This window comes from Pristiophorus japonicus, chromosome 15 (genome assembly GCF_044704955.1).
Source record: "Pristiophorus japonicus isolate sPriJap1 chromosome 15, sPriJap1.hap1, whole genome shotgun sequence".
Classification (NCBI taxonomy): Eukaryota; Metazoa; Chordata; class Chondrichthyes; family Pristiophoridae; genus Pristiophorus; species Pristiophorus japonicus.
The window spans coordinates 55,106,263-55,120,366 of NC_091991.1; the positions used below are offsets into that span (position 1 = coordinate 55,106,263).

Genomic DNA, 14,104 nt, shown 5'->3' on the forward strand with positions numbered 1-14,104 from the left:
TGCCAGTTCGGGCCGACATTTATGCTCCCGGGTTCGGCCGGGCCCCCCAACAGGCAGCCTGTCACCCCCTCTTGGGTGCCAGGCCACTGGCCCGGCCGAAACCCTCCCTGGTGGCTCAGTGGACCAAAGTTTAAAAATGCCGAAGGCTCTCCCCTATAAGGGGAGAGTGTGGTGACGCACACGCATCATGACATCATCACCGCTTCGCTGATGATTGACAGCAGCGATGACTCTGTCCCGCATCCACTTCTGCCCCCATTAAGACCGACTTCCGGTCCGCCTGAAAAAAAAAGACAAAGAGCTGAATTTACTGAGAGGCGACCTCATCCAACGCGGCAGAAAAAACACTTCAGGAGCGGAAGGTGCAACCCGTTTCGGGCAAGGGTGAATTTCGGCCTCATTGTCTTCTCTCTTCCTTCCCAGATAGCTTGCCTGATTACTGGGGATTTGATGTGTGAGGAATCACAAGGGTGATTTTCAGCTGCGCTACATGGACGGAAACCTGGCGGAGTGGCTTACCCGTCTGTTGTAGAATTCGCTAAATTTTAACCCTCTGTGTATATGTATATAAAATATATATTTCCCCCTTTTTATGTGCTGTACAATTGAAAAATCCCTTCTCAAGCAAATTTAAAAGCATTGTTGTACAATATCATTAATGAACTAGTTCAAAAGATTATAGCATCTTGACTGAAAATATTAACGCAAGACTAAATGACAATAATCGCACTTGTTAATGAGAAGGGTTTGACTTTACACCAAGTGGAAAATCAATTGCTCTTCAAATCCAAAATAAAAACACAGACGTTTTGATTTGTTTTTGCTTAATTTATCAATCACACTTTCCACAGTCGGTGTATATCAGAACATCACAGGATGGCTTCCTTTATGATACAGATACAAAGCACTGTAAACCACCATCACAGCTGGCATATTGAGGTGTGCAAGTATGGGTGTGCTGTAGACATCATAAAGGCAATAAAAAATATCCATCATTGTGGCAAAATAGGTTTAGACATTTTGCTGCAGCTAATATTTGGCTAAGAATCAAAGCTTAAATATTTATAGGAATAACTAGGATTTAAAAAATAAAATCCTGCATTTATAAGATGTAGAGAACTGCATTCGCTTTAATTGCCACAAAATCCTAAATAATATTAAGCATACACATGCTGGAGTGTGCCATATAGTGACAACACACAGACTGGAGCACGTCACAGTGTGTCAGATAGATACAACACATAAGTTGGAGTGTGTCAGAGAAACAACATAAACTGGAGCATGTCACGTTGGAACACAGGCTGAAGGTTATATCACACAAAAGCACAGATTGGAGCTCATCATATAGGGAAAATATATGAGTTGTAGCAAGTCATAAGAAAAACACATAGGCTGAAGCATGCTACACAAGACAACACACAAACCAGAGTGTGTTACAGCAAGAACACTTAAGCTGGAGTTTGCCACAAAAGGCAAAAATGCAGGAATACTTTGAGGGACTTAAATTATATAGAGAGCAGAGTGGGCAATTCACTGATGTCACATGACTATTTAGATACATTCTGCCCTTGAAAAACACTCCTATCTATTTGAGCGGTTCATGTTAATCATTTTTTTTTCAGCTGGCGGAAGGTAACAAGACAGACAGTATTGCACATCAGGACCCATGATCTAATTACATGAATCGAACTGAAATCAGCTTCATTTCATTTTGTGTGATGGCTGTATGTTTAATGGGGTGACATCTCTAAATACTTCCTTGCTCCTGTGTTGTGTGTTGAGAATTGCTGGTCAGAGGCAAGGAATGAGCAGATATTCTGTGCACAACAGCCCCAGTGGAATCACTACAAAGTTGTGATAAGAATAGAGAGTGCCTCTCTCTGCCCATAGTATACATTGTCCCAGAAGAAGAATTTCATGTCAGTCCAGGTTTCCACACAAAATTTCCCCATCCTGATTCCCCCGATCAGCAGTTTTGAAAGATAAAACATATAAGGAATGAATTAAAAAGGCAGCAGTAAATATAGAAATTACATTTACGATATTTAGGATTACCTGGCAATCTGGGTGCTCTCAAATTAATATTTTAAGCTTTACATAAACAGGATATTGTATTCATATATTTCTCCTATCTAAATATTTAAACACTTTTAAATCAATAATAATCCTTCATGAAGTTATGGCTCTTTGAACCTCAAACTTATTGAACATAGCCTCTGTTTGAAAGCCCAAGGTCAAAACATATCTGAATAAACATCATATTCTGTGTAGCCAGTTTATGTCTCAGTGAGGAAATGCACCACCTACTGTGCCACAGCCACATAAGGTCTTCGGTTCAACAACAACTTGCATTTAATGTGGAAAAAATTCCAAGACACTTCAGAGTTGCAAGAGGGAAAAAACCCTGGCCTCCTAGGTTAGCTGATCTCGGCTAACACACCAGTGGGGTGCTACGGTTGCTTTCAGCCAGGACTCCTCGTCTTGCAGACTATCCGGCACCCCTGCTGCAAGTGCTTTTCTGTGGATATTGGATAAGAACCGACTTGGCTTGGCTCAATTTGCTGACATTCACTATACTAGGTGCAACTTGAAAAATGACCACTGGAGCCCACTCCAATCTTTGGAACTGTGCCTATAGCACGAGTCACTGCCTTCAAGAAAGGCGAGAGAAAAAAAAAATGGAGAATACAACATTATGTAGATTAAAATACAGGTTTCAAATTTGCCATTATTTCAGTCATTCATTTGTGACATAATTTAAAGAGGCACCTCTTGTTCCACCTATTATTTAATTTGCATCCTAGTTTTTGATAGTTCCCCTTTTGTCTCTGTCGGCAAATGTGAACAGTGATCACTTGATCCACACTGCAATTTGGCAGAACATCTTATTCAAGTACAACAGTGTAGAATATGGTCGATTTAAATGCATGATCAGCTTGCCATGATTGCTCGCCCACTTGGGAATCTACTTCTGACATTTGGAGAATTTTTATTTCGATTTCTTTTTTTGTTTCAAACCAATTCCATAATAGATCTGTTTGCATGATTACAATAAAACCATCACAGTACAATAAATATGTCCCTTTTGTCTTCTTCTAAAAAAAAGTGGAGGCCTGCACCCACTGTTGTCCTCATTCACATGCTAATTTACTGTCGAAACTGGACAATCCTATTGCAAAGGCTTGCAGTGCACACATTGGATAATTGTAGTCCATTGTGAAAACATCTTCTGCCACTCGTCCAAACTGCATTACAATGTAGTCAGCTGGTGAGGAAAGGAGGAAAAACATTATTGTTTGAGAGACACCTATCCTTTCTATATTTCCTATTACAATTCTAAGTGCAATAGCTAGAATAGCAGAGCTAAATTGACCAACTTAAGCAGAACTATCCAAAGAAGTGCACACAAATTTTCAAGGCGACTGTTAAGTAATGTGCTAACTACCCTAACAGCATCTTAATGGTCTGTGAGTTAGTCTGAATAAAAATAAGTTAGAGATTGAAAGAAATGTCCCAAACTAAGACAAAGAATCTTAGTATGTTATAGAATTTACAATGCTCGAAAACTGTACTGAACTTTTAAATGTCGAGACTAATAAATGTTGGTGTTCAGAGAGATTTAGGTGTCCTCGTACAGGAAACAAAGTTAGCATACAGGTACAGCAAACAATTAAGGCGGCAAATGGCATGTTGGTCTTTATTGCAAGGGTGTTGGAGTACAAGAGCAAGGAAGTCTAAAAATAGAAGCAAAAACACATCTGGGTATATTCTCCTCTTCATTGCACCTGGGAAACGTTCCATTTCTGGGTGCAGCAAAGAATAATTGGGAGTGGAGACTTACTGCATCAGGTGTCCACTCCGCAACACTGCCCGAGGATTTCCAGAGGTTCTCAAAATGCCCAGGACATTTGCAGTAGGTGCAGGCTCAACTTAACAATGAAGATGAGCTGGGAGAGGGTGTTTAGGCCTTTCCACCTCCCAATCTTCTGACTGCTTCTGTGGGGCACCCAAACGGAGGGGCACTGCAAGAAAGCTGGCACGCAGGGTTTGTGCCGAGGCCCTCCAAAGAAACCACCAGAGGTAATTAAGGTAATTGGGGGGGGGGGGGGGGTGTGGCTGGTAACTGGATAGCAAAAGGAATGGGAACCCTTGTTGATTTTCCTCTCCTTGGCACTAAGACAAATTGCAGATTCGCCAGTGCTACTTCAACGGAGATTAACCGTCAACACAAACCGCCAATGGAATGCGAGACCTTTTGTTTTGATTGGCTCAGTGGCACGTTAGCTTTACTGAGCCATCAGAGCATTCAGCAATACACTCGTTGTGCAATCCTCTGTTCATCAACTGAAATTGCTACCATCACTAGTGGCAGACCTGTAATCACCAGTACATTATCCTTGTATTACATAGTTCTCTCTCCAGGCAAAAGGCAAGCAACAATATTGATTTTGCAGACTACTGTTAAGTTTAGGTGTGAAAATCTGCATACCTATAGAAACATAGAAAATAGGTGCAGGAGTAGGCCATTCGGCCCTTCGAGTCTGCACCACCATTCAATAAGATCATGGCTGATCGTTCACCTCAGTACCCCTTTCCTGCTTTCTCTCCATACCCCTTGATCCCTTTAGCCGTAAGGGCTATATCTAACTCCCTCTTGAATATATCCAATGAACTGGCATCAACAACTCTCTGCGGTAGGGAATTCCAGCGGTTAACAACTCTCTGAGTGAAGAAGTTTTTCCTCATCCCAGTCCTAAATGGCTTACCACTTATCCTTAGACTATGTCCCCTGGTTCTGGACTTCCCCAACATCGGGAACATTCTTCCTGCATCTAACCTGTCCAGTCCCGTCAGAATTTGATATGTTTCTATGAGATCCCCTCTCATCCTTCTAAACTCCAGTGAATACAGGCCCAGTCGATCCAGTCTCTCCTCATATGTCAGTCCTGCCATCCCGGGAATCAGTCTGCTGAACCTTCGCTGCACTCCCTCAATAGCAAGAACGTCCTTCCTCAGATTAGATCAAAACTGAACACAATATTCCAGGTGAGGCCTCACTCAGGCCCTGTACAACTGCAGTAAGACCTCCCTGCTCCTATACTCAAATCCCTTAGCTATGAAGGCCAACATACCATTTTCCTTCTTCACCACCTGCTGTACCTGCATGCCAACTTTCAATGACTGATGTACCATGACACCCAGGTCTCGTTGCACCTCCCCTTTTCCTAATCTGCCACCATTCAGATAATATTCTGCCTTCGTGTTTTTGTCTACATTTATCCACATACTGCATTTGCCATACGTTTGCCCAGTCATCTAATCTGTCCAAATAACCCAGCAGCTACTTAGCGTCCTCCTCACAGCTCACACCGCCACCCAGATTAGTGTTATTTGCAAACTTAGAGATATTACACTCAATTCCTTCAGCTAAATCATTGATGTATATTGTAAATAGCTGGGGTCCCAGCACTGAGCCCTGTGGTACCCCACTACTCACTGCCTGCCATTCTGAAAAGGACTCGTTTATCCCGACTATCTGCTTCCTGTCTGCCAACCAATTCTATATCCACATCAGTACATTACCCCCAATACCATGTGCTTTAATTTTGCACATCAATCTCTTGTGTGGGACCTTGTAAAAAGCCTTTTGAAAGTCCAAATACACCACATCCACTGGTTCTCCCTTATCCACTCTACCAGTTACATCCTCAAAAGATTCTAGAAGATTTGTCAAGCAGGATTTCCCTTTCATAAATCCATGCTGACTTGGACCGATCTCATCATTGCTTTCTAAATGTGCTGCTATTTCATCTTTAATAATTGATTCCAACATTTTCCCCACTACTGATGTCAGGCTAACCGGTCTATAATTACCCATTTCTCTCTCCCTCCTTTTTTAAAATTGGTGTTACATTAGCTACCCTCCAGTCCATAGGAACTGATCCAGAGTCAATAGACTGTTGGAAAATGATCACAAATGCATCCACTATTTCTCGGGCTACTTCCTTAAGTACTATGGGATGCAGACTATCAGGCCCCGGGGAGTTATCGGCCTTCAATCCCATCAATTTCCCTAACACAATTTCCCGCCTAATAAGGATTTCCTTCAATTCCTCCTTCTCATTAGACCCTCGGTCCTCTAGTATTTCCGGAAGGTTATTTGTGTCTTCCTTCGTGAAGATAAAACCAAAGTAATTGTTTAACTGGTCCGCCATTTCTTTGTTCCCCATTATAAATTCACCTGAATCTGACTGCAAGGGACCTACGTTTGTTTTCACTAATCCTTTTCTCTTCACATATCTACAGAAGCTTTTGCAGTCAGTTTTTATGTTCCCAGCAAGCTTCCTCTCATACTCTATTTTCTCCTCCTAATTAAATACTGTCCTCCTCTGCTGAATTATAAAATTCTCCCAGTCCTCAGGTTTGCTGCTTTTTCTGGCCAATTTATATGCCTCTTCCTTGGATTTAATACTATCCTTAATTTCCCTTGTTAGCCACGGTTGAGCCACCTTCCCCATTTTATTTTAACTCCAGACAGGGATGTACAATTGTTGAAGTTCATCCATGTGATCTTTAAATGTTTGCCATTGCCTATCCACCGTCAACCCTTTAAGTATCACTCGCCAGTCTATTCTAGCCAATTCACGTCTCATACCATCGAAGTTACCTTTCCTTAGGTTCAGGACCCTAGTCTCTGAATTAACTGTGCCGCTCTCCATCTTAAAAGAATTCTACCATTTTATGGCCACTCTTCCCCAAGAGGCCTCGCACAACAAGATTGTTAATTAGTCCTTTCTCATTACACATCACCCAGTCTAGGATGGCCAGCCCTCTAGTTGGTTCCTCGACATATTGATCTCGAAAACCATCCCAAATACACTCCAGGAAATCCTCCTCCACCACATTGCTACCAGTTTGGTTAGCCTAATCAATATGTAGATTAAAGTCGCCTATGATAATTGCTGTACCTTTATTGCACACATCCCTAATTTCTTGTTTGATGCTGTCCACAACCTCACTACTACTGTTTGGTGGTCTGTACACAACTCCCACTAGTGTTTTCTGCCCTTTGGTATTCCATAGCTCCACCCATACCGATTCCACCTCATCCAAGCTAATGTCCTTCCTTACTATTGCATTAATTTCCTCTTTAACCAGCAACGCCACCACACCTCCTTTTCCTTTCTGTCTATCCTTCCTGAATGTTGAATACCCCTGGATGTTGAGTTCCCAGCCTTGGTCACCCTGGAGCCATGTCTCCGTGATGCCAATTACATCATATCCGTTAACTGCTATCTGCGCAGTTAATTCGTCCACCTTATTACGAATACTCCTCGTATTGGGGCACAGAGCCTTCAGGCTTGTCTTTTTAACACACTTTGCCCCTTTAGAATGTTGCTGTAATGTGGCCCTCTTTGCTTTATGCCTTGGGTTTCTCTGCCCTCCATTTTTACTTTTCTTCTTTCTGTTTCTGCCCTCATTCTACTTCGCTCTGTCTCCCTGCATAGGCTCCCATCCCCCTGCCATATTAGTTTAACCCCTCCCCAACAGCACTTCCCCTAGGATATTGGTTCCGGTCCTGCCCAGGTGCAGACCGTCCGGTTTGTACTGGTCCCACCTCCCCCAGAACCATTTCCAATGTCTCAGGAATTTGAATCCCTCCCTTCTGCACCACTCCTCAAGCCACGAATTCATCTGAGCTGTCCTGCGATTCCTACTCTGACTAGCACGTGGCACTGGTAGCAATTCTGAGATTACTACTTTTGAGGTCCTCATTTTTAATTTAGCTCCTAAGCTCCCTTAATTCATCTTGTAAGACTTCATCCCGTTTTTTACCTATATCGTTGGTACCTATATGCACCACGACAACTGGCTGTTCACCCTCCCCCTTCAAAATGTGCTGCAGCCGCTCCGAGACATCCTTGACCCTTGCACTAGGGAGGCAACATACCATCTTGGGGTCACGATTGCGGCCGCAGAAACGTCTATCTATTCCCCTTACAATAGAATCCCCTACCACTATAGCTCTCCCACTCTTTTTCCTGCCCTCCTGTGCAGCAGAGCCACCCACGGTACCATGAACTTGGCTGCTGCTGCTCTCCCCTGATGAGTCATCCCCCTCAACAGTACCGAAAGCGGTGTATCTGTTTTGCAGGGGGACGACCGCAGGGGACCCCTGCACTACCTTCCTTCCACTGCTCTTCCTGTTGATCACCCATCCCCTATCTGGCTGTGTACCCTTTACCCGTGGTGTGGCCAACTCATTAAACATGCTATTCACAACATCCCCAGCATCGCGAATGCTCCAGAGTAAATCTACCCGCAGCTCTAGTGCCGCAATGCGGTCCGTCAGGTGCTGCAGGCGGATGCACTTTCTGCACATGTAGTCATCAGGGATACTGGAAGCGTCCCTGAGTTCCCACATAGCACAGGAGGAGCATGACACATGTCAGAGCTCTCCTGCCATAACTTAACCCTTAGATTAACTTAATTTGGCAACAACAATGCTAAAGGTTACCTACTGATAAATAAAAAGAAAAATTACTGACAATCACCAGCCAATCACTTACCCCCTTGGCTGTGATGTCACCCTTCGATTTCTTTCCACTACTTTTTTATCAGTACATGTTACTGACATTCTAGAGAGTTACTGATACCCATGTGACTTCATTACATCCATGTTATGCTGTCAGACACACTGGTGTTATGAGAAACATCATACCGGCAGCCGCAGGGTATCCTCCATTTACAAACCATTTAAAAGACAGGATGTCACCATCAGGGCAACTTTTGCCAAACATTTTTTGATTGTTTATAAAACACAGCAACATAAACCTCACTGAACCACATTATGCGTCTTACATCATCGACAGAAAAAGTGACACACAGCCTTGAGAAATTTCTCTCTCCCCAGATGTGGTTACATTGATCCAGGGAGCTGGGTGCTGGTTCCTGCACCTGACGGTAGTTGATTCAATGCATTTCATACATAACAGGAAAAATACAAGATGCAGCTCCTACTAATTAAGTCTAATGCTTCTTCAATAGAAGAGGATGTGAGAATCAAAGAAAGAATGTGAAAAGTGAGCCGAGGGCAGCTGATCTCTAGAGAGATGGGCCGTATGACAGAGGCACAGAGAACAAGCGAAGGAGGCAGAAAAAAATCAACGCCAGGAGTAAGACAGAGAACACACAGTAAGGAAATACAATCTGAAGAGGATTGATTAGGAGAATCTGTAAGTGTAGGTGAAGTAATTTCAATAAAAAGCAGTCCATCATGGCAGTGGGAAAAAATCTCACTGGTGTTTGTCTCCTTCCAGACCGCTGCATACTCTGCATGTAGCTGCTCAGTAATATCAAGAGAGGCCGCATTGAACAACGTTGGATTGGCATCTCTCCAGCCCTTTTAATTGCCCAGTTTTAACTTGGGAATAGACAGTTCCGTCTAAGCAAGGCAGTTTATATTTTTGCAATAAAAATTAATTTTAGTTCAGCACCGACCCAGTATGGACTCAGTGTACCATTCTCATCTCATTTTGAAGCAAAGTGACACTCTGAAAGAGCAGCAGAGGGATGTAATTATGAAATTATCTCATCATACACACGGAAGCCAAAGGTGAAGGGATATTTCACCTTCAGATATCACTCAAGGAACTGTCAATCACAGCTGAGATTCACAAGTATGATTTTGAGGTTAGATACTTACGATCATTGTCATGAACAATCTGAAAGTTCTTGACAGATGCCTGTGTGACTCTTCCATGGAAATTCAGCACATAAGACTGTGTGTCATCATTCCAAACAGGCACCTTGTTGTGCAGCTCAATTAGGTTTTCCATATTTCTGTTCTGCCACAATAGCAGCAAACTTTCATGTTCCTGGGGGATTTTTTGAAAGCAAAAGTAATCATTGCAGAAAATTGCAACATATTCAGCAGAGAGAGAATTCAGATAAGACAGAGCAGAAGTGGAGAATTAGGCAATAGCAATAAGCTGCCGCCATGTATTAAAATTCTCAGTACTGTTATTACGTCAATTGGCCCATTTGGAAAAAACCCACAAAAAACATACTTCTATAAATGAAAAATGGAAATTAAACAGCTAAATTTAAAACTTACATAAGATAGCCAGATAACAAGCAGTTGCAGATTTGTTATGTAGAACATGAGAATGCAATTACATTGCCACCTCAACATTTTAAAGTATTCAACTGCAGTATATTTGTTTTTTGAAATTTAGTTTTGAATTGATATATTTTCCTTGTTCAGTAGGGAAAGTGACTAATTGTTTATGTCACTGTTCATTATGCAAGATGTCACCCTTATCCTCAGAGAAATTCAAACTGGTCAATGATAGTATCTGGTGTAAAAATTGCACAGGTAAAGTTTTGGTATCTTCAATGTGACCTTTAAACGTGACAAGGTGCTCTTTTATAGGACTCACTGAAAAGCCAAAGCCTTCACACTTTTCCCCCCCCCGCTCAAATGTCTTTCTCTCATGAGAGACGGCAGCAGGCAGCTTGCTCCGAAGATAACCACTACCAATCTCAACACTTCAGTGATTTCCCAACCACTACCAATCTGAACAGTGATATAATTGATGAAAGGTCATCGACCTGAAACCCAAACATTGTTTCTCACTCCACAGATGCTACCTGACCTGCTGAGTATTTCAAGCATTCTCTATTTTTATTTCAGATTTCCAGCATCCACAGTATTTTGTTTTTGTATTAGGGATATGAAAGGTCAGACTGATGGAGTTTAGAACATTGATGGTCAGACTGATGGAGGTTGGAGCATTGGATGGTCAGCCTGACGGAGGTTAGAACATAGTCAGTGTAGAGGAATCAAACTATTGTCCCTCCAACTCCATGGTACCAGTTATTGATCTTCAAATATACAGTGCCACCATGCTGTCCAATTTAGTTCCAACTTAATTTCAAATAATGCTGGGTTAAGGCTGCCAGAGACTCATTTCATTTAGAACTCTTGCACCTGACAGAAATGTTGAGAGTCTGGACTGGGTTCCAATTTAAGTCCCGCAGGTGAAACCTGAGAGTCAACTAACTGTACGCCCAGATCCCATTCCACATACTTTTTTAATACATTTTCAGAATACCTTTTTTTCTTACAGCAACACTATTTACTCAGCATGCTAATAGCTCCTTGAAAGCCAACTGGTATGACCACATACATCCTGCTAATTTTAGAGACCTCTAAATTATGAAGATCTATCTCAGTTTTTAATGACTTACATTGTGAGGTCTGATGGGGACTCGTTCATGACTCATGCTCATCCCTGGAATGACAACAGTCATTTTTCTTGGCCCTTTAAACCCAAGTACATTGGTCTCCTGGAGAGAATGAAAAGCACAACTGGTGCAATTAATAATTCATAGCAATGTTACTATTCATGAAAACTTAAACCTTCTTCACATCACAGCCAATCTACCAGTCAGATTAACGATGCAAGAATGAGGTTACTCTAAGAACTTAACACTAAGGATTTGATGACGGCATCCAAGGGAATTTTAAAACCAAATGTAATTTGACAATGACTCCTGTAATGATTAATTTTCATAGATTTAAATAAAAAGCTTGGAAACAAAAATGTATGCCTGAAGTACTGTTTTTGAAGTGGGGTCTGCAAAGTCAGTAGATTTCTGCCCAAAGATGCCACCTGGAAAATCTAAAACGTGTTGTACCTGGAGAGGAGTGTTGCTGAATGTAAACATACTGTACCTGGAGAGAAATATTGCTCAATGTAAACATGCTCTACTCACATATCAAGAAACGGCTGAGCACACTGGATATAGCAAAAGCTATGGGCCCAGACAACATCCTGGCTGTCGTGCTGAAGACTTGTGCTCCAAAACTAGCACGCCTCTAGCCAAGCTGTTCCAGCACAGCTACAACACTGGCATCTAACTGACAATGTGGAAAATTGCCCAGGTACGTCCTATCCACAAAAAGCAGGACAAATCCAATCTGGCCAATTAACGCCCATCAGTCTACTCTCAATCATCAGCAAAGTGATGGAAGGTGTCATTGACAGTGCTACGAGCGGCACTTATTCACCAATAACCTGCTCACCAATGCCCAGTTTGAGTTCTGCCAGGACCACTCAGCTCCAGCCCTCATTACAGCCTTGGTCAAAACATGGACAAAAGAGCTGAATTCCAGAGGTGAGAGTGACTGCCCTTGACATCAAGGCAACATTTGACTGAGTGTGGCCCTAGTAAAATTGAAGTTAATGGGAATCAAGGGAAAACTCTACTGGCTGGAGTCATACCTACACAAAAGAAAGATGGCTGTGGTGGTTGGAGGTCAATCATCATAGCCACAGGACATCGCTGCAGGAGTTCCTTAAGGCAGTGTTCTTGGCCCAACCATCTTCAGCTGCTTCATCAATGACCTTCCCGTCGTCAGAAGTGGGGATTTTCACTGATGACTGCACAGTGTTCAGGCCATTCGCAACTCCTCAGATAACAGAGTAATCCATGCCCGCATGCAGCAACACCTGGACGATATTCAGGCTTGGGCTGATAAGTGGCAAGTAATATTCCAGCAAGAGAGACTTTAACTATCGCCCCTTGACATTCAACGACATTATCATCGCCGAATCCCCCTCCAACATCCTGGGGGTCACCACTGACCAGAAGCTTAACTGAACCAGCCACATAAATACTGTGGCAACAAGAGCAGGTCAGAGGCTGGGTATTCTGCAGCGAGTGTCTCACCTCCTAACTCCCCAAAGTCTTTCCACCATCTGTAAGGCACAAGTGAGGAGTGTGATGGAATACTCTTCATTTGCCTGGATGAGTGCAGCTCCAACAACACTCAAGAAGCTCGACACCATCCAGGACAAAGCAGCCTACTTGACTGCCAGCCCATCCACCACCTTAAACATTCACTCCCTCCATCACTGACGTACCATGATTGCAGTGTGTACCATCTACAAGATGCACTGCAACAACTCACCAAGGCTTCATCGACTGCACCTTCCAAACATGGAACCTCTAGCACCTAGAAGGACAAAGGCAGCAGGCGCATGGGAACACCACCACCTCCACGTTCCTCTCCAAGTCACACACCATCTTGACCTGCAAGTATATTGCTGTTCCTTCGTCACTGGGTCAAAATCCTGGAACTCACTCCCTAACAGCACTGTGGGAGTACCTTCACCACACAGACTGCAGTGGTTCAAGAAGGCAGCTCACCATCATCTTCTCAAGGGCAATTAGGGACGGGCAATAAATGCTGGCCTCGTCAGTGACGCCTACATCCCATGAACAAATAAAAAAAATGTAGGAAACTATTGCAAACTTGCTGTACCTGGAGAGAAGGTCTGCTGAATTTAACAGTGCTGTACCTACAGAGAAGCAATGGGTGAGTGCCAATTATTCACTGTAATTATCGCTACTCTGAGCTATTGATGTGATTGTGAGTATACATCATTCACTATAATTATTTCTGTGAGTAATTTTTTTTTTCAAAGCGTGGTTATTCCCTAGGCTGAATCTACTTGCAGCAACCAGCTTTTTCCCTGCTTTACATGCTCAAGGTGAAGAATATTAGTTCTGGAGAATGAAATACTTTCTGCTTCAGACACTTGGTGTCATTATCAAGCACCTACTAACAACCCAGTGGCTCTCTGAGTGAGATTACCTGTATACTGCCAATTAGTGCCCAACTGCAAGTGGTCTTGTGCTGTGGATTCATACCCAACAACTGGGTTGATGCAGTCCAAACTCATTTAGTTTAAGATCCTCACAGTTAACTTATGAATCTGGGTTGATTTAGTATCTCGGCTTCAGATGGTGAAAAATTTGTAACTAGCCAGTCTCACATTTACATTAAGAAATAGATGGCAGGGCAACGACCCATCATTACTTGCAACTCCATTCTTCACTGATGTTGGACTGAACGCACATCGCTTATTGTATTGACTGACACCAACATTCCCGTTTAATTTTCAAGTAATAATAATAGAAAGCAATTCTGTAATGTAATGTGCCATATTTATATTTTCAAAATCTAAGCATCTATTTGGCCACAAGACCACATAGAGGGGTCAAGTTTCGGGCCACGCCTAGGACGGCGCAG

General features: G+C 42.7%; 1 protein-coding gene across 4 annotated transcripts in view; it reads right to left on the minus strand.

Moving 5' to 3' along the window:
* Window positions 1-827: 827 nt before the first annotated feature.
* LOC139280770 (tubby-related protein 3-like) overlaps window positions 828-14,104 on the minus strand; it is a 161,277-nt gene continuing 148,000 nt past the window's right edge. For all 4 annotated transcript variants that reach the window (XM_070900455.1, XM_070900454.1, XM_070900453.1 and 1 more), the window contains 3 exons: window positions 11,254-11,352; window positions 9,707-9,878; window positions 828-3,265 (listed from right to left, as the gene is read on the minus strand). In XM_070900455.1, coding sequence (XP_070756556.1) covers window positions 3,132-3,265; window positions 9,707-9,878; window positions 11,254-11,352 — 405 coding nt within the window. In that variant the 3' untranslated portion in view covers window positions 828-3,131. The remainder of the gene's footprint in view (window positions 3,266-9,706; window positions 9,879-11,253; window positions 11,353-14,104) is intronic.